This window comes from Wyeomyia smithii, chromosome 1 (genome assembly GCF_029784165.1).
Source record: "Wyeomyia smithii strain HCP4-BCI-WySm-NY-G18 chromosome 1, ASM2978416v1, whole genome shotgun sequence".
NCBI lineage: Eukaryota > Metazoa > Arthropoda > Insecta > Diptera > Culicidae > Wyeomyia > Wyeomyia smithii.
The window spans coordinates 24267923-24286914 of NC_073694.1; the positions used below are offsets into that span (position 1 = coordinate 24267923).

General features: G+C 35.1%; 1 protein-coding gene across 3 annotated transcripts in view; it reads left to right on the top strand.

The window, feature by feature from the left end:
- The window catches only part of LOC129717900 (uncharacterized), a 201648-nt gene that overhangs the window by 176994 nt on the left and 5662 nt on the right, over positions 1 to 18992 (top strand). For all 3 annotated transcript variants that reach the window (XM_055668169.1, XM_055668170.1, XM_055668168.1), the window contains 2 exons: positions 3677 to 4616; positions 4686 to 5006. In XM_055668169.1, the coding sequence (XP_055524144.1) occupies positions 3677 to 4616; positions 4686 to 5006 (1261 nt within the window). The remainder of the gene's footprint in view (positions 1 to 3676; positions 4617 to 4685; positions 5007 to 18992) is intronic.

An 18992-nucleotide genomic window follows, 5' to 3' on the forward strand; every position in this document is an offset into this window, starting at 1 on the left:
TTAAAAATGTGTAAACAAAAAAAAAACAATTATGTTTCAGAATGAATGAAAAGCGTACAAACAATTGAACATCAAAAACTAATTTAAGAAAAAGAAGAAAAATAGGAAAACAAAAACAACATAGATGGAAGCATCAACACACATTTTCATATTATAAAGATTGGAAACCAGGAAATGGAAAACACTCGATTCAAACGAAAACTTGAGAAACACTTAATGCACAATAGTCCAGAAACCGAATTAGGGAGGAAATTTGGGTTTAGAGCTCTATAGCAATATTTTAGAGAAAAACTTTCTTCTTCAAAGTTGCTACATATGATAAAGCGCTTGTTAAAAATTTTCAAAAATTGGGGTGACCCGAATTGTCGATGAAATCATGTATTTAACTTTCATATCTTTGTAGATAGAAGAAAAAGTTATTCTACAATATTATAGCTCCGTTATTCTCAAGCAACTTTGCTGGAAAAAGTTTTTTCGATCTTTGAAAATAAGCGATTTAGATTGGAAAAAATACTTCGCTTTAATTTTTTTATTGTAGAACAACTTTTTCTTTTATTCACAAAGATAGAAAAGTTAGATACTCGATTTCATCAAAATTTGGTTCACCCTAGTTTTAGACAATTCCAAAACTATTACACGTATTTGGAAGAACTTAATAATTTTCATCAGAATACAACCTCGATTATAAGCCGCTGCAGATGCGCAGTAGTGTTATGTTCACCACAATTCGATGATACTGTGCATATTATTGTAAAAGTTCGGCACGTCATGCTTAGAAAATTCACAACACGTCATTAAAAACAATATAAGACGATTATAGCTTGACTACACAGCAGGATTTCGAACTTCATACTTATGTCTGCTACAGTTAACGTCAGCACTGGCAGAATTTTTCCCCAGTCGCACATCAGCAAAATGCAACACGCAACAGTAGTACTACTGGTATCTGCTCCCATCCATCATCCTATATATATTGTTGCGTTTGTGACAACCCAAGCGGTTCGATTTCGCTGGATGACCAAACGAAACGAGATTCATTTTCCGTACATTCGTATGGAATAAACTATATAACTTACAAAAAAAGGTGGAGCCTCTCACAACATAGCTCAGAAATAAACATCAAATACAGAAAGCGAGCTTGTGATTGGATTGTCGCTGCTTTTCCATTTGAGTTCTGGTTTTTTTTTTCACTGGTTTTTAATTGGAAAGTTATGCCAAATATTATACCTGAAGTTTAGGAAAAATATCTCCAATCGATTTAGACATTAGTGTTCAAGACCTGTTTAGTAAAAGCAACGTTGAATGCATTCATAACGACACATGGCAAATACCTACAATTCTATGTTATATTTTTCTGTTCTCAGCTTTCGAAGCGAGCTGGTGATTGGTTGAATGCTACGAAACTAAACGAAATTTATTGATTTTCAGTTCAACTTTTTACCAATTTACTTTAAAAAAGTAATGCTAATTATTATACCACAAGTTTGAGGCAACCTTCAAAACAATGGCATTTAAAATCTGTTCAGGGGTAGTAATTAAATATGCTTTTTGAGAAGCCACATTTTCGTTACATTTTTCACAGCTCTCTACTTGTGCAATTTTTCATTTATTTTTGAAGCTTTATCTATTCTCTTTTGACATTTTGTCACTTTATTTTAAAGTTTTTTCATTCATTTTGACACTTGTGTACAGGCGATATATGAGCGAACGATGTCTAGGAGAGTTAAGAGCGGCTACTAAATATGCTCTCGATTTCTGAACTCATCTAGGCCACTCGCAACGCTGAGTACCTTGGGCGATGGTACTGACTGACCTTCTTTTCAATAATTGTTCGTATGCACAGATTTTTGCGGTTTTTCATTTCAATCCTAGTTGAAGACAGCAGAAGGTTGTATACTAGTATGCATTATGGTTGTTGGTATTTCATCACCTGATAGAAGACCGATTCTCAAACATAGTGACGGAACCGTGTGAACTAATGTGAGAAGAACGATGGGTGGGTGACGTTACATCCGCCCCTCTTCTCATATGATATGAGTCTTCTTGAAGAGAATGGCCAAAATAAGCCTGTTATGCTGGCCTCTAGGTAGGAATAATATTTGTATAACTCTGTATATGAGTTTTCGATTTTTTTTTGTGAAAACCCTGCTTCTTGCTGGTCGTCATTCGTCATTCAGTAGAATTATATGCTTAATACGTTGTGAGCCGAATGATCTTTCGATAATCTTTGGACCTCTTCTGCCTTCCAACTCCCCGCAATTGATTCCTTATTCTTAGTTATGCATTGGGGTTTATAATCTATTCCTCTTAGCATCTTTCTCATCGGTATTATTATTATTAGTATTATTATTATTATTAGTATTATTATTGTCTTGTCATTTCTTGTAGGCGAACCCTACTTATTCGTATTATTAACTCTATAACTTCGAAAGTCTCAAAATGTACATGTCGAAAAAACAAAAAAATCCACAAGTCTGGAAGTCTAAAAGTGTAAAAGTGGAATATTTTAAATGTTTGAAAGACAAAAAGTCTAAACTTCTAGAGTGTTTTTTTATATTCGTCACTAGTTATCATATGCTTTTTCTAGATGTTTGTTTCAACCCATTTTAATACTTTTAACACGTTTTTCACATTATCTTCGTAACATTTCCATACGTTTGACATTTTTGTAGGCATCTCTGAAACTTTTGTCGACAATCTTTTGACTTATTTTGGACACTTATTTATATTCTTACGACATTTTAGACCCTTTTTAAAAATAAAGAAGATACTAAAAGGATTACAATTTGAGCCAAGAAGGATAAAATTATTTAAAACTGATGCAAAATACAATTTTATTATAAACCAGAAAATAGCAACAAAAATACCAAATAATAGAAAACATAGAAAAGTATTACATCTACACTCTCAAAAGAGAGACAAAATGAAAAATAAAAATCAGCAAATCAGAACAAAACTAACAAGAAACATAATAAGAGAGAAAGAATCGAGGAAAAAACAAAAAAAGAAGAACAACTGTGTAACTCTAACTCTGCAGAACACAATTGAGAACAACTGATTAACGGATGATTTTACAGTACTAACACTTTTTTGTCAGTGGATTTTTTATTTAATTTTTTTTCCACACTTTTATATCATCCCTTGAAATTTTGTTCTGAAGTTTTAAGCACTTTTTTGTGACTTTTTTAAGTAATTGTTCATTTTCAACACTTTGAGCTGGTATTTTCAACACTCTTTTGACTCATTTAGGCAATTTTAAATATTTTTGTAACATATTTTGTAACGTTCATTTTTTATAGTAAAAACAAAACATTGTAAATTTGGACTAAAAAAGTACTATCTGGAGTTGAATCAGATGACATCAATTCAACTATGAACCAGAAAAAAAAAAAATCGTAATAAACAGAAAATTAAAAAAAAAAATTTTTATACCTGCTATGCAAATTAACAAAAAAGTTAGAAGCCGAAAAGTTATATGGACAGAAAACATACGAGAGTAAACAATCCTAAGAAAATCAGAAACGACGAACAAATTTAACAGAGAGCATAGAGAAAGTATGCCTAATTGCCTACCTCAATTGCTAGAAGAAACCACTTGATGCTTTAAGAAAAGAGTATACAAATTTACATTAAATTATTTCATCTAAAATGTTCAAACTATCCAAACTATTCGCAGGAGTTCGAGATCATCCTCACCAAGCAGCAGGGTTCGCTGGGTTTCACCTTGCGCAAGGAGGACGAATCCGTGCTGGGACACTGCGTGCGGGCGCTGGTGCGCGATCCGGCCCTTAACGATGGCCGCATCAAACCAGGCGACAAGATCGTAGCCGTGAACGATGTTCCTATCTCGCAGATGACCCACGAAGAAGCTGTGATATTTCTACGGCAGGCTGCCGATGTCGTCAAGCTACGTCTCTACCGAGATCAAGCTCAAACGCCTCTGTCCGGTCAATCGCCTCTCACGGTTGGTGGTGGAATGGAGGAATGTCCTGCCGGAATTTGCTCATCAGCATCCACGTCTACCGTTGGACATGGATCCGGAAGACCCAAGCCGAACCTTCGGCCGGAAGCACTGAACCTGCTAACGGATATTGCCCATCGCAAGCAATCGGCCAATAGCAACAATTCCGGTGGAGGTTCAACCAGTTCTTCCTCCGTGAAATCTAGTAACGCTTCGCCTCGACGGCTGCGGCGAGGTTTACCCCCGACACCACAGTCGAAGAAGTCTTACGACAACCATGGCTTTCAACATTCCGGTGGCGATTCGATGTCCAACTATTCAGACTCGGAAACATCCACGATCGTGAGCCAGGGCAGCTCGTATCTGCAGCACCATCATCATCCGCACCATCACCACCAACAGCCGCAGATGGTCCCGGCGGCGGGTGTCTTCCACAGTGCATCGTGCAGATCCTGCAGTGGAACGGCGGCCTTTCCTCCGGTTCAAACACCGAACCTGGATGAGTTGTATTACTGTGATGACGAGATCGACGCAGAAAGTCTGTACGAGGGTGAAAATGGTGACGAACAACAGCGTAGACCGAACTTTCTTGATTTGGCTGGTGAAAGTGGAAGCACTCCGACGTCTTCTCGGAAGCCGAGGTTTCAGTTCTCCGGTAAGTCACCGTTTGATCAATCGATTTTCATCCGTTTGTAACTTGCTTTCTTTTCTCGAATTCAAACAGTCGCCAACACAAACGCGTACGAGCTAAACAACCTCGATAACGAAGCCCTGGATGCTCCGGCGGTTTACGCTCTTAACGGAACCGAACAGGGAGCACCGCCTGCCGGAGGGAACGGCGATCAGTTCATGAGTCTTCCCTGCGAAACATTCCTGGTGGCGTGCAAAACCGAAAACGACCTGAACGCGGACTCGACCGACGCCATCTACGTGAAGCACTTCGCCCACAAATCGCCACTCTATTCGTCGTTTAATGTCCCGCTGAAGGACAACGCCGGTGGCAGCGTGAGCGTCAGCGAGGTTGTGGACGCCGTCGAGAAAGGAGGTAAGTTAATTTATCTATCCGCTAATGAATCGAAACGACGCGACGGCCGGCGGTGGCGTTCCTTTCGAATCTTCCGCGAGACAACGGAGCTGTCATAAACTTTTGATTTTTCATCTATTTTTCTTCCGATTTGGACAAATGTTCACCGCCGCGAGGAAACTCGTTAAAAAGTGTGCCGGCCCTTCCGGTTTACCTCTCGATCTGCTGCGTCTTTAGGACTAAAGAGACAGAGAAATATAAAACTTTGGCTCCATCTTAGCCACAACTATTGCCGGTTCGTCTTCTTGAGAAACACCGGAAAGTTTTATTCCCCTTCATTCCGTCGTCGTCGTCGTACCTGTCGCAGCTTGTGACCAACTGTGAAACTGCTGCCTCAGCAGCAGCAGCAACTACTTCAATTGTGAATTTATTTAAATTATGCCGTCTCTTATCTTGCGGGAAATTGTTCCAAACTTTCAGTCCAAACTTGTGTCAGTCCTTAGTTGAGAATGGTTATTGCTGATGATGATGATGATGATGACTACGACGATGAAGCGATAGTAGAAAGCGGACGCTAACAAAGTGAAAGGCAGGTTTCCTATGCACTTTCGTTTCGAATCCGGAAGCCACCGCCAACTGTGCCGAGTTCGGAGTCAATTGAATGGAACGATTATGAGATGGTAAGAGTGGTTTAATTGTAGCTTGCATTACGGTTCAACTTCAAAACGGGTGGAAAATTCAGCCTTCCGGGCGTTTACAAGAACTTGATGAGTATTTTATTGAATTTCTTACCTCTCAAGGTAAGCTGAAATGATCGATAGAAGAGCATATTGCACGTGCTACATTCGCAATGTAAGACACGATTCATATCGGAGTAATGGGACACTTCTATCGGAAACTGTCTTTGCATAAACAGACATGTGAGAGAAGACGATGTGGCATAACAAGTTTTTGTTTATAGTTTCTTGCCAAGAGGTGGAAATTTTTCACTATGTACAGTGAACATCGATAACCAACTACAAGAATACTGACTGAACAACTTGTGTTTGGAGTTTTTACTTCCGGAAACGGAAAGGCAAACTAGTCAAGTTTATCTTTATTGGAAAAAGTTATTTATGATGATTGATTCATATTTCAATTTTTGCTGAACGAGAAGAAAAAAAAACTAATCATAAAATTCAGTCTACCTCTTGTTGACGACTTCCAATACTTTTTTTAACTTTCATAATAATTTTTAGATTTTTTATTTTTCTCATACTTTCTTGGCAAGTTTGTACCATTTTGCTCACATTTATCTTTTCCCTTGACAACTTTATACCACACTTTTAACTAATTTAGAATTTTTAGACACTTCTCATGTATTTTTTTTTTCTCTAATCTAGGTCTTTTTTCACACTTTTTTCAGACTTTCCTGATGCTTTTAGTACCCTCAATTTTTTTCCAAATTACATATGTTACTTATTTACAATTTTCTAAAAAAAACTTTTCGACACTTTGAAAGTGTTCTTATTATTTATTTTGACTTTTTGCACATTGTTTTTTTTTTTTTTTTAAGGGGGGATTTGCTTAAGTATTTATGATAAATATTAGTAAATAATGAGTATGTGTGTCCAATCACAAATGGTGACTTCTCAACACTGTTAGAAATTTGTAATTTCAATTGTTAGGATTTGTTTGCTTTCGCAATTAGGACTTATCATTCGTAGGGATTTAAACCTACTTGTCAGAAAAGGGGAAGTAAACTTACAACTAACTTAATTGCTAACTTATTGGCTATAAAGAGAGCTTATCGTAGCAATTGAGGATTGCAACGATTTTTGTCGAAAATTGTTAATAATTTTATTTGACATAGCTTCTAATGGTTCAACACCAGTAAATCTATGTAATTCGAGTGTACCAAACCAAGGAGGACGCTTCAAAATCATTTTCAGAAATTTATTCTGAATTTTTTGGAGCGGTTTCTTCCTTGTTGAACAGCAACTTGACCAGATCGGTACAGCATAAAGCATTGCTGGTCTAAAAATTTGTTTGTAAATCAAAAGTTTGTTCTTTAAACAAAGTTTTGAATTCCTGTTAATGAGAGGATATAAACATCTCGTATATTTGATGCACTTGGCTTGTATACTCTCAATGTGCTCTTTGAAAATAAGTTTTTTATCATAAATTAGTCCCAAGTACTTAACCTTGTCAGACCAACTTAAAATAACCCCATTCATCTTGACAACGTGATTATTGTTTGGCTTGAGGAAAGAAGCCCTATGCTTATGCGGAAAAATTATCATTTGAGTTTTAGAAGCATTGGGAGAAATTTTCCACTTTTGCAAGTAGGAAGAAAAAATATCTAAACTTTTCTGCAATCGACTGCATATGACACGAAGACTTTTTCCTTTTACGGAAATGCTTGTATCATCGCAGAACAATGACTTTGTGCATCCTGGAGGCAAATCAGGAAGATCTGAAGTGAATATGTTGTACAGGACTGGACCCAAGACTGAACCTTGAGGTACACCTGCTCTGACAGGAAATCTATCAGATTTTGAATTCTGATAGACAACCTGCAGAGTTCGATCAGTAAGATAATTTTTTAAAATTTTGATTAGGAAAACTGGAAAATTAAGAGTTTGCAATTTCGCAATCAAATCTTTATGCCAAACACTGTCGAATGCTTTTTCTATGTCTTAAAGAGCAGCTTCAGTGGAATAACTTTCAGATTTGTTAGCTCGTATCATATTAGTAACTCTGAGCAATTGATGAGTTGTGGAATGCCCATGGCGAAATCCAAACTGTTCATTTGCAAAAATTGAATTTTCGTTGATGTGTGACATCATTCTGTTAAGAATAATTCTCTCAAACAGTTTACTTATTGAAGAAAGCAAACTGATTGGTCGAAAACTTGAAACTTCAGCTGGGTTCTTATCCGGTTTTAAAATTGGAGCAATTTTTGCATTATTCCATAATTTGGGAAAATATGCAATTTTGAAGCAGCAATTGAAAATTTTCACTCAAAATTCCATTGTGCTCTCAGGGAGATGTTTGATTAGTATATTAAAAATTCCATCGTCACCAGGTGCTTTCATATTTTTGAAATTTTTAATAATTGATTTAATCTCATTCATGTTAGTTTCAATTATTTCTGCAGGTAAAAAATTCTGGGAAGAAATTAAATCAAATTGACGTGTGACTTCATTTTCAATTGGACTCACAAAATTCAAATTTGAGTTATGAACACTCTCAAACTGCTAAGCAAGTCTTTGAGCCTTTTGTTCATTGGATACAAGAAAACGTTCACCATCTTTTAAAACTGGAATAGGCTTTGAAGGTTTCTTAAGAATCTTCGACAGCTTCCAAAATGGTTTTGAATATGGTTTCAATTTTTCAACTTTAGTCTCAAAATTTTGATTTCTCAGAAGAGTAAATCTATGTTTAATCTCTTTTTGTAAATCTTTATAAATAGTTTTAAAAACAGGGTCACGAGAACGTTGATATTGACGTCTGCGGACATTTTTCAAACGAATTAGAAGTTGAAGATTTTCGTCAATTATTGATAAATCAAATTTCTCTTGAGCCTTTGGAACAGAATAATTCCTGGCATCAACAATTGCACATTTTAATGCTTCCAAAGCGGAATCAATATTCACTTCGTTTTGCAAATCAAGCTCATTATTGAAATTTTCTCTCAATATGAGTTTTGTATCTTTCCCAATTAGCCTTGTTATAATTAAAAACAGAGCTCATAGGGTTTAAAACTGATTCATGTGATAAAGAAAAAGTTATTGGAAGATGGTCAGAATCAAAGTCAGCATGTGTGATCAAATCACTACACACATGACTTTGATCTGTTAGCACCAAATCAATTGTTGAAGGGTTTCTTACAGAAGAAAAGCATGTAGGACTATTCGGAGACAAAATAGAATAGTATCCTGAAGAACAATCATTGAATAAAATTTTGCCATTGGAATTACTTTGAGAATTATTCCATGAACGATGTTTAGCGTTAAAATCGCCGATTATGAAAAATTTCGAACGATTTCTGGTGAGTTTTTGTAAATCACCTTTAAAATAATTTTTGAGCTCGCGTGTGCATTGAAATGGTAAATATGCTGCGGCAATAAATAAAATCCCAAGTTCAGTTTGAACTTCAATTCCCAAAGTTTAAATAACTTTCGTCTCAAGATGGGGAAGAGCACGATGTTTGATTCGGCGATGAATAACAATTGCAACTCCACCGCCGGAACCCTGAATCCTATCATATCTATGAACCACGTAATTGGGATCATATTTTAATTTTATGTTAGGTTTCAAAAATGTTTCAGTAATAATTGCAATATGCACATTATTTACTGTTAAAAAATTAAAAAGCTCATTCTCATTGGCCTTCAGTGAGCGAGCATTCCAATTTAATATTTTAATTGTTTTATTTAAAATCATTGCTAAATTTTAAATTAGAAACAATTTTAATAGTAAAATTTGTGCCTATTTGAATGGCTTCAAACATTGATTTTGCCTGCAACATGGCGTTCATAAGATCGAACATTGCCTGTTGCAAAAAAGAAAGTTTACCTGCCGTAATAGGTCCCAGGCAGTTGACATTAGAAAAAATATTTTCGGCAGCAATATTAGCTGGAGTAATAGGTGTACAATTATTTTCTAGCGTGTTTTGCTTACCCATATTAATGGTCATTTTTGAACTACCAACACTAGGCGGTATAATGTTCGAACTACCTAAGCATAAGTTAAACGGGTATGCAAAGGAGTAGGTAAACTATGCGTCACTGGTACGCTTGGAGAATTTTGTTTTGAAGTTGGTTTTAATTGAGAAATTGAATTTTGTTTTCCTTGCCTTGCCCTAACAATTGATAAACGGACTGAGCATTGATAAAAATTTGACATATGGTTGCCGTTACAATTCGCACAGCGAAAATTTTTACTCTCTTTTACAGGACATGAGTCCTTTTTGTGAGAAGAGTCTCCACAATTAAGACATTTTTGGTCCATGTTACAGAATTTGGATCCATGGCCATAACGTTGGCAAGTACGGCATTGGGTGATATGCTTTTCACCTCCGCCATACTTTCTATAAATTTCCCACTTTACACGCACATTATACAAAGCATGTGCTTTTTCAAAAAATTTTAAGTTGTTAACCTCATTGCGGTTAAAATGAATTAAATAATTAACAAGGGAAATTCCAGTTCTCTGACTGTTTTCGCCTCGTGATTTTTGTTTCATTAGAATTACTTGGGTAGGGGCTATGCCAAGTAATTCTATTAAAGTAAGTTTGATCTCATCAACGGTTTGATCGTTGGTGAGACCTTTCAAGACAACCTTGAACGGCTTGGCGTTCTTGGTGTCATATGTAAAAAATTTGTACATCTTGTCAGTTAAATACTGAACAAGACGATCACGACCCTTTACTGAGTCGGCTAATAAGCGGCATTCACCTCTACGGCCAATTTGATAGGTAACTTTAACGTCAGAAACAAATGTTGAAAGTTCCTTTTTGAATATATTAAATTCAGAAGAAATAGTTACCACAATAGGTGGAACTTTCTCCTTTTTTAAAGATTTTATATTTTGTATAGTTTCATTATTGGTAACTTCCATTTCACCAGCTTCTTGCTCAGGCAAAATAACGAAAGGATGCCTCTCTTTTCCTCCCCGCAGCGATGCGAGGTTTCTTTTTCCGTCCAGCCAATTCAGGTGATACGAAAAAAGTTAAAACAAATGTTAAATTCAAAAGAAGGTAGTCTTGATAAAGACTGATGGGAAATAACTTTCAGGTAGTCTTTAAAAGACACACTGACAAAACACAAACTTTGAAGCTATAGGCAGTCAAAGACCAGTCCACAAGCAACCGAAAAAACGTCTGATCTGTAGGACAGTTCAAGACGCCGACTTTTTGCACATGATTTGAAAAGTTTTTGACACTATCTGGACATTTTTGTTACATTTTTTAATGTCTTTTTTGACACATTTTGATATCATTTTGTCACTCTGTTGCCACTTTTCGACGCTCTTGTGACATTTTTAGCACTTCGGGACAAACTCTATCATTTTTTTATAGTTTTGTTTTAGAATTATTTTACTATTTTTTGGCACTATTTTAACTTTTTATGACTTCTTTGAAAAATATTTCGTCATACTTTGCCAGATTCTTACACTTATACTTTCTCGTCATTCTAATGACTCCTTTTGGATACTTTTTGCAACGTTTTATGCACTATTTCACATTTTTGGGATTTGTTTTCAGCGATAGCAAAACTTTTTTTATACAGTAGTTTTAGTCACATTTTGTATTGTTTGTCACATTTTGCACATTTGTTCGAATATAAAACTTAATTTCGACTACTTTTAGATGTTTCGTGAAATTTTGATATTTCTCGATACCTCTTGAAGACTTCTTCAACACTGTACACCTATTTGACACCTGTTTATCACTCATATCTATTTTGTTACGATTTTTCAACCTGGATAGCTATATTTGTACTTTTTTTACGCATCTTTAACACCATTTCAACTCTCTTTCGTCATTTTTGATTGATTTGAATACATTTCTGGTTGTCCCGACTCTATTTTAACATGCTTTTCATACCCTTTATTTTGTTTTTCTACATTCATATTAATTTATTCTGCCCTTCTGACTTCACTTTAATTTCTTTAGCTATTTTAACGTGTTTAATTTTTTTAAACTTTTTATACATTCTAGACGCATATTAAACATATATTGTTTCCTGTCATGTGTTCCTTCTTTTCCAAGCATTTTTCAATACATTTAGTTTTCATTTTAACATTTTTTGGCACTCATCTAACACACGCCTCTTTTTTCGACATTCTTTGAAACTTTTTGAGACTATCCTGGCATTTGTTTGATGTTTTAGGACAATTTCTCACCTTTCCGCACTGATTCAAGTTTTTGGAATCTTTGAAGTTCTTTTAAAAATCTTTCCTAAACTTTACCCACACTTTTAGAACTCGTTTTATGCACTCTTCTGACTATTTTTTAAAGCTTTACATTTTTTATATATTTTGTATTAAGCTTTCAGTAGTCTCTAAAATTGTTTTGGGTCTTCCTTGTCACTTATTGCCCATGTTTTACGTTTTCTTGATAGTTTTCCAACACTTTTTTTTCTTTTATATTTTTTTGACATTTTATCTTCTGTTTTTCATTTTCCTGCTGCTATATGATAAGAAAGATGAGTCATTACATTCAAGCAATTTTGACAGACAGTTACTCTTTTTGAACTAAATTCTTATTTTTCGACAGTGTACCAAGCATTTATTTAACATTTTCTGATACTTAACTGACACACTTTTGAAATTAATTGAACATTTTTGTTACCACTTTTATTTTTTTATTTTTCTTAACAAAATCGAACGCGTTTTTAATCCATTTTTGACCTTTTATCAACTTTTTTTTGTTTTTTTTTTCAACCGCTTGTATCATTTCTTCACACTTGAAAGTTGTTGACCCTTTTCGATTTTTTAATTAGTTTTTGACCTATTTTGACTTTAACTAGTATCTACTGACTACTTTTTTGCCCGAAAATTTTTTGATAATATTTTTATACTGTTTTGGATTTTTCTACCTCTTGGCAATTGTATTCACCATATTTTATGACATTTTTTATCATTTTATTTTTTTTTTAATACAATATGACTCTTTTCATTTTTACCCTTGTTTACAGCTTTTACATCTGCTCTGATATTTTGGAATTTTTTACGCTTCTCTGTCCTTTTTTTGTTTTTCAACACTTTTGTGACTTTTCATTGGCATTTTTTTATCATTTTGCGATTTTTAATTGATTTTCTACGCTTTTAAACTCTACCTTCAGTTTGGACTTGTTTTTGATATTTTTTCAAGATTACTATGTGACTTCACTTTTTCGACATTTTGTTTTTGTCAGGCCCTGTAATTATTCACACTATTTTTGTTTTGTTTCTTACATCACTGACATATTTTTGACACTATTTTTCTTTTTATCTTTCTACAATTTTTGTTTCTACATTATTTTACATATTTTAAATCTCTTCAGAACTTTTCAAAAATCCTTCAACAGTGTATTTTACGGTCTTTGTGCTGACTTTCGGCAATTTTTTTATGTTAATTTATGATATTCTTTTGACACTTCTTGGTGCTTGTTTCATTTTTTGTGAAACTTTTTTGTACATATTTTGAAAATTTTTAATCGTCTTTTAAACCTTTTGGCATATTTTACACACTTTTCTACATATATTGATTTTTGCTTTTTTCAACTGTTTTGTTGTGCCATTTTTCTCTGTCATTTTGGCATTTTTTGCATTTTCTTTGCATTTCTTCAAGCTTTGCGAACAATTTATGCACTTCCGTTATGCTTATTTGCTCATCCATGTGTAATGTTCACGGTCCATACAAAATTTTTAGAATTTATATTAGAAGTTGTCCATGGGAGGGTAGGTGAACACCGTTTAAAATCAGTGCACGTGGTATATGGATGGCCCCTAACTTTTTGCAAATCTTTTCCAATTTCTCGATACTTCGACACTGCTGGTACGAATATTAAAATTATTTTCACTAGTTTTTTATGTACTTTTCCCTGCATGGCTCATTTTTGGCAGATTTGGCAATTATTTTTTGACGTAGAATTACATCTTACGGTAATGTTCTGGAATAGGGATGCGAAGTGAAATACCGAAAACATCGAGAACGTCACGAAAGTTGTCCAACTTCGAATGCTAATAACTCAGTCAGTTTTTCTACAGACTTCCTTCATTCTCGCAGCAATCGGTTGCAAAAGTAGTTAAGCGTCCACGAAGATGCGAAACATTGTGATTCTACGATGCTAACTATTGGACTCTTGAAAAATGGAGAACCATGTTTTGAACGCAGATTTCGATTTATCAAAGCTAAAAACAATGCCTAATACCATCCGATATGGGTTTTTACTAAGCGGGATGAAAGCCAGAGCCCGGTAATCGACCTCAGACGCCTTTTGATTGTGACTTCCGGTTTCTGTTAAACCACCTAAAATAACAGAATTGCAACTAAAATGAGTAATCCTGGAATCAGGATGATATCCAGAGGCCGTAAATCAACACTGGTTACTATTTTGAACCTCTTCAAGGCTGCCTGCCATTTAAAAGGTATTTTGTTAGTATTGGTTAAAAGTTACTGACATAAATATGATAGTCTATCGTAATCTTAGCGTTAGTAAGAATTATTGATAAAATTTACCGCTTTAGACCATAAAATTGATAAATTCTAATCGAATGTAACCCATAACCTATTACAAACAATACATTGATATAAGACAGGCTGTCGTTATTCTACGTAAACTTTCAGTCGTATCTCATGCAAAACCTCTTCTACTTTTTGTAATACTTTAACGTTTATTTAAACTTTTTTACCACTTATTGACTTGTATTTGAAGAATTGAAACTTTTTGCGATAATCGACGTTTTAGACAATTGTTCTTACATCTCTTTTGAATACTGTTTTACGTAGTTTTTATTATAGTTGGACACACATTTTATTTCTTATAATATATTTTTATTCTTGAATCTTTCGAAAGTCATCCAATTTTTACATCTGATTGACATGTTTTGACATACAGTGCCTCCACAGTTATGGGTCAGCTACAATTATGGGTCACTTTCACGCACTTTTATTCTCACGAAACTGAACAATTTTCATTAACAGTGGTATTTTTTTTGTAACTCACTTGTAACCTCATTCATACGAAATGATTTAATGTTAAAAATGTCACTAAAAACTATAATTATACTCGGTGCAATAATTGAAGTGACCCATAATTGTAGTAATGTTACATCTTGCAGTACACAATTGTGGGTCAGTCGATTTTTTGGCTATTTTTATTACTTTTACATGATTATGCGACAAGACTGAATAAAATTTCTTATTATCAAGCTTTCATAACAATAAAATAATTTGCGTTATGTATTTTGATGATTTTTAAGTCTAAATGATTTTGAATGCCAAAAGTGACCCATAATTGTGTCTTTGGTTATGTAAGTGATATTTTTCTTCCCAACCGGTTTACACGCATCAACTGCAGTGAAACTAATTGTTGATCGAAAGTACACATCAGAACACAGAGATATATAGTAAAAAAATCGTAGTTGATAATTTTCCGATTTTATATCCATTTTTGAACATCACGTTGACTGACCCATAATTGTAGAGGGACTGTATCTGTGCATTTTAATATGCTTCAACACAATATTTTGTACCCTTTATTACCGCTTTTCGGGTTTCTTCACACTTTTGGATAAACTTTTTATGACGTTATATTGGTTAACCTATCGCCACTTCGTAAGACTATGTTAAAACATGTTTGACATTTTTCAAAGTTCTTCAAGGAGTTTTTGAACTTTTTCCACTCTGTGTTGCATTCTACCGTTTTTCCGCACTTTTCTGGCACAATTTCCGCTTCTAACACTGTTTGGCACGATTTCAAATTTTCTGATACCACTTTCTCACAAATTTTTAGATCTTTGACCCTTTTTCTTTTAAAATTTGTCTGCTATTTTGAGTCATTTTCGAAATATTTTCTAAAATTTTTACCCTTGTTAATTATTTTTGCAATGATTGAGAACTTTTGTAACCTTTTGACGTTGGACTAACGTCTATATCGAAGTTAGGCACCTTAATTTGAAAATCTAGTAATTCAACCGGGGAAAACCAGGGAAAAGTGGTCAGGTTTTGAGCGCTCATATATCAGTCATTTCTTTTCAGAATTTCGAGGTTTTGGCATCAACCGATCAGAAATTCTTTTACGGTTGAATTTATGTAACAAAAATAACCTATTGTTCGAGATACACTATTGAAAAATTGATAAATCACATCGATTGTCTAAATCATACCAAGCAACCAATCACCACCTCTCTTCACAAGCACAGTCGACACTAACGGATACAACCGATCTGACTTTGTAAACAGTCTCACAGCTTTCAACCAATAACGAGCTCGCTTTCGGTAGCTGCAACAGGTGTTTCAACACCGTTTTAAAATGCTTCTTTTATCATTACCACTGAACAGATTCTAAACACCAATGGCTTGATTGATAGGGGAAATATTGCGCAAGATTGTCATATAATAATTTAAATATGTTTTCGATACTAAACTAGTTAAAAGTTGTGTTAAAAGTCGTGCACATTCAACCAATCACAAGCTCGCTTCTTGTTTGCTCGCGGATGGATTTTTGCTTTGGGCTATATAATAGCCTGTGTCGTCTCATAGCAGTCACAGTTAACAAGTGAAAGGCCACCAGGCCGGTCTTGTATAATCAGCAGCGGTGGCTGATTCCAGCGGCCAAACTGAGCTGCAGCAGAACCAGAGCGGTGGTATCAGGCAGCAGCGGCGGAGGTAGTGGGAAGCTGCATTTCTTCATTCAGTTCGGTGCTCCTTCGATCTGAGTTGGACCCCACCAGCGGTAATCCAATTCAGATATCGTTGGGTGAAAACGTTGGGTGTGTGTGCAGTGTGCACATATAGCGTATGTGCATCTGTATTGCTATGACATTTGCGATGATAGGGATGGTGCTGTTGCGTGTGTATGGCTAGCTATAGCGTGTGTAAGACACTAGTATGTGTAGCATATTATGGCTATTGCGTGTATATCTTCAGCGAGTGTACGGATAGTTATAGCTTGTGTGTGGATAGCTGCTGCGTGTGTAATGTTTAGTTATAGCGTATGTATGGATAGTACTAGCACATGGTTGGATAGCTTATGCGTGTGTATAGATAGTTGTATCGGATGTATGGAAAGGAATAGCGTGTGTATGGATAGCTATAGCTACAGCGTGTGTATGAATAGTTTTAACGCGTGTTTAGATAGTTATAGCATGTGTGTGAATAACTATAGCGGGTGTTTATCGAAGATTATTATTGTCATTGAAAATATTAAAACGTCTTAACGAACACAGTTGTGAATTTGATTTTACAGCAGCGATTTTAACTTCTTCAGCCAGTCTTTATTCATCGAGGAAAAATTACTACCTATGAATGATCAACACTTATTTACTAGAAATTTGATTTAGATCAAAACGGGTTTTTTTGAGTATCATAAGTTATTGGTAAAAAGAGTTGCAAGTTTTCTCAATGAGCATTCATTAAATTTTCGTTTTTGTTTCTCGGTGCGCGGTTTTGATTTTGTTTCTCGCACACATAGAAAGAAACAAACTTGTCGCTATCGTGAAAAATAACAAAACAATTAGAAATGCTCTAAATCACAACTGAAGAAGTTAAGATATTTTCCTGTCACTCGCCCAAACCTTGATAACAACTACCAAAAAACGTGTGATTGAGCTCTTGCTATATTGAGTTATTGAACCAAACGTTTTTTTTTTTCAAATACATGAAGTTATATGCTGGGCTGGAACTAACCTAGCATGAGTTTTATCGATTAAATGTCAAACAGTTTTCAAATTTAAAATTTTCGGTTGAATCGTTCTGGGCTCCAATTTCAGATAGTTTCGTAACGTTTGCTTTTTGCTTAGATAGGAAAATTTTACCAATTCGCTCAATTAAATGATTGTCTTGGGAGTGCAGCAAACAAAAGGTTGATTCGAATATGTATGAAATGACAGCGATTAAATAAAAAATATCCATTCTTTTAGTATATATTATTATTTATAACGTTTTAACGTCTCAGCATCCAGAAATGCACTGTTAGATAAAATTGCAGCAAATACTAGAGTTGCAATTCTCTCTATTATTTGTTTTAATGGAATATAAGAATACCGTAGTCCAACGTCATGCGGTCGTGTCTTGAATACCACCCTCCTACTTTTTAATACTTCTTGATGCTTTTTCGATGTTTGTTTTGACTTTTTTTTTTACGTAGGACTACGTCTTTGTTTTCTATACTAGATTTCATTTTGTGAAATTGAAAATGAAAGTGGCAAATGTTGCATCAGATTTGAAAAGTTCCAAGGTCAAACTTTCCCATACATTTCCCTCGCTATTGGCTTGCTTCGCGAGCAAAAGCAAAGCAAAGCCTTGGTGCTACATTCCGTATCGGAATTCGACCTTCTGTTTTACTATACACAGACTTCGCAGCCGACTGTTAAGTGTACAGGACAATTGCGGGGCTAGCGCTACGATCCTACTAACACTAACAGTCTCTCCCGAGCCGGGACTCGAACATATGACGACTGGCTTGTTAGGCCAGCATCGTACCTCGAGACCAGCTGGGAGATCTGCTTCCCGAGCACGGATAACAATTACATGGACGGAATAAATTCCACTGCCTACATATTTTAACTTAACAGAGTATTTTGTTTCGTTTCTCATTCTCGAGTCTGCGTCGCCCGCTCATTTTGCAAAAATCTACTCTCAATTCGATACAAATGACCGCGTGTAGAAAATTCAACTTAATTCTTGTTCGTCACACGGTAGCGAGTGGAGCCTACAGTATAAATGTTAGTAGTACGCAAATTAGTTAATCTAGAACCAGGGTAATTTTCGCATCAGAGAAGCACATTTTCTTGTGTTCATGACAATCACTCAGTAGTATCGAAGGTGTTTTGTTTCGTTTCTCATTCTCGAGTCTGCGTCGCTTCGTCTTCATTGCAAAAATCCACGCGCAATTCGGTACAAAAGACTGCGTGTAGAAAATTCAATTACATTTTTGTTCCTAACACGATAGCAAGTGGAGCCCTTATAACTGTTGTGAAATATGCTAAACAAGAGTTAAAATCAATGTAAATTTTTGTCATTTCATACAACCCCTAAGGCAGTATACCGTGTGGTATTTTTGTCACATTTGACCTATTGTTTTCTCCTACTTCACACTTTTACGTTAACTTCTTGTTTTTATCTTTTTGACACTCTGTTTCAGGTTAAAATTTTTTTGAACGGTTTTTCATAGTTTTTAATTATTTTTTGACCCTTTCTTTCGTCATTTGGACATATAGTTGTTATTTTTCATCTGTTTCTAATATTATTTTACACAATATTCACGAATGCCTACTACTTATTTCCACTTTTTTGCAGTTTGGTCGCTCTTT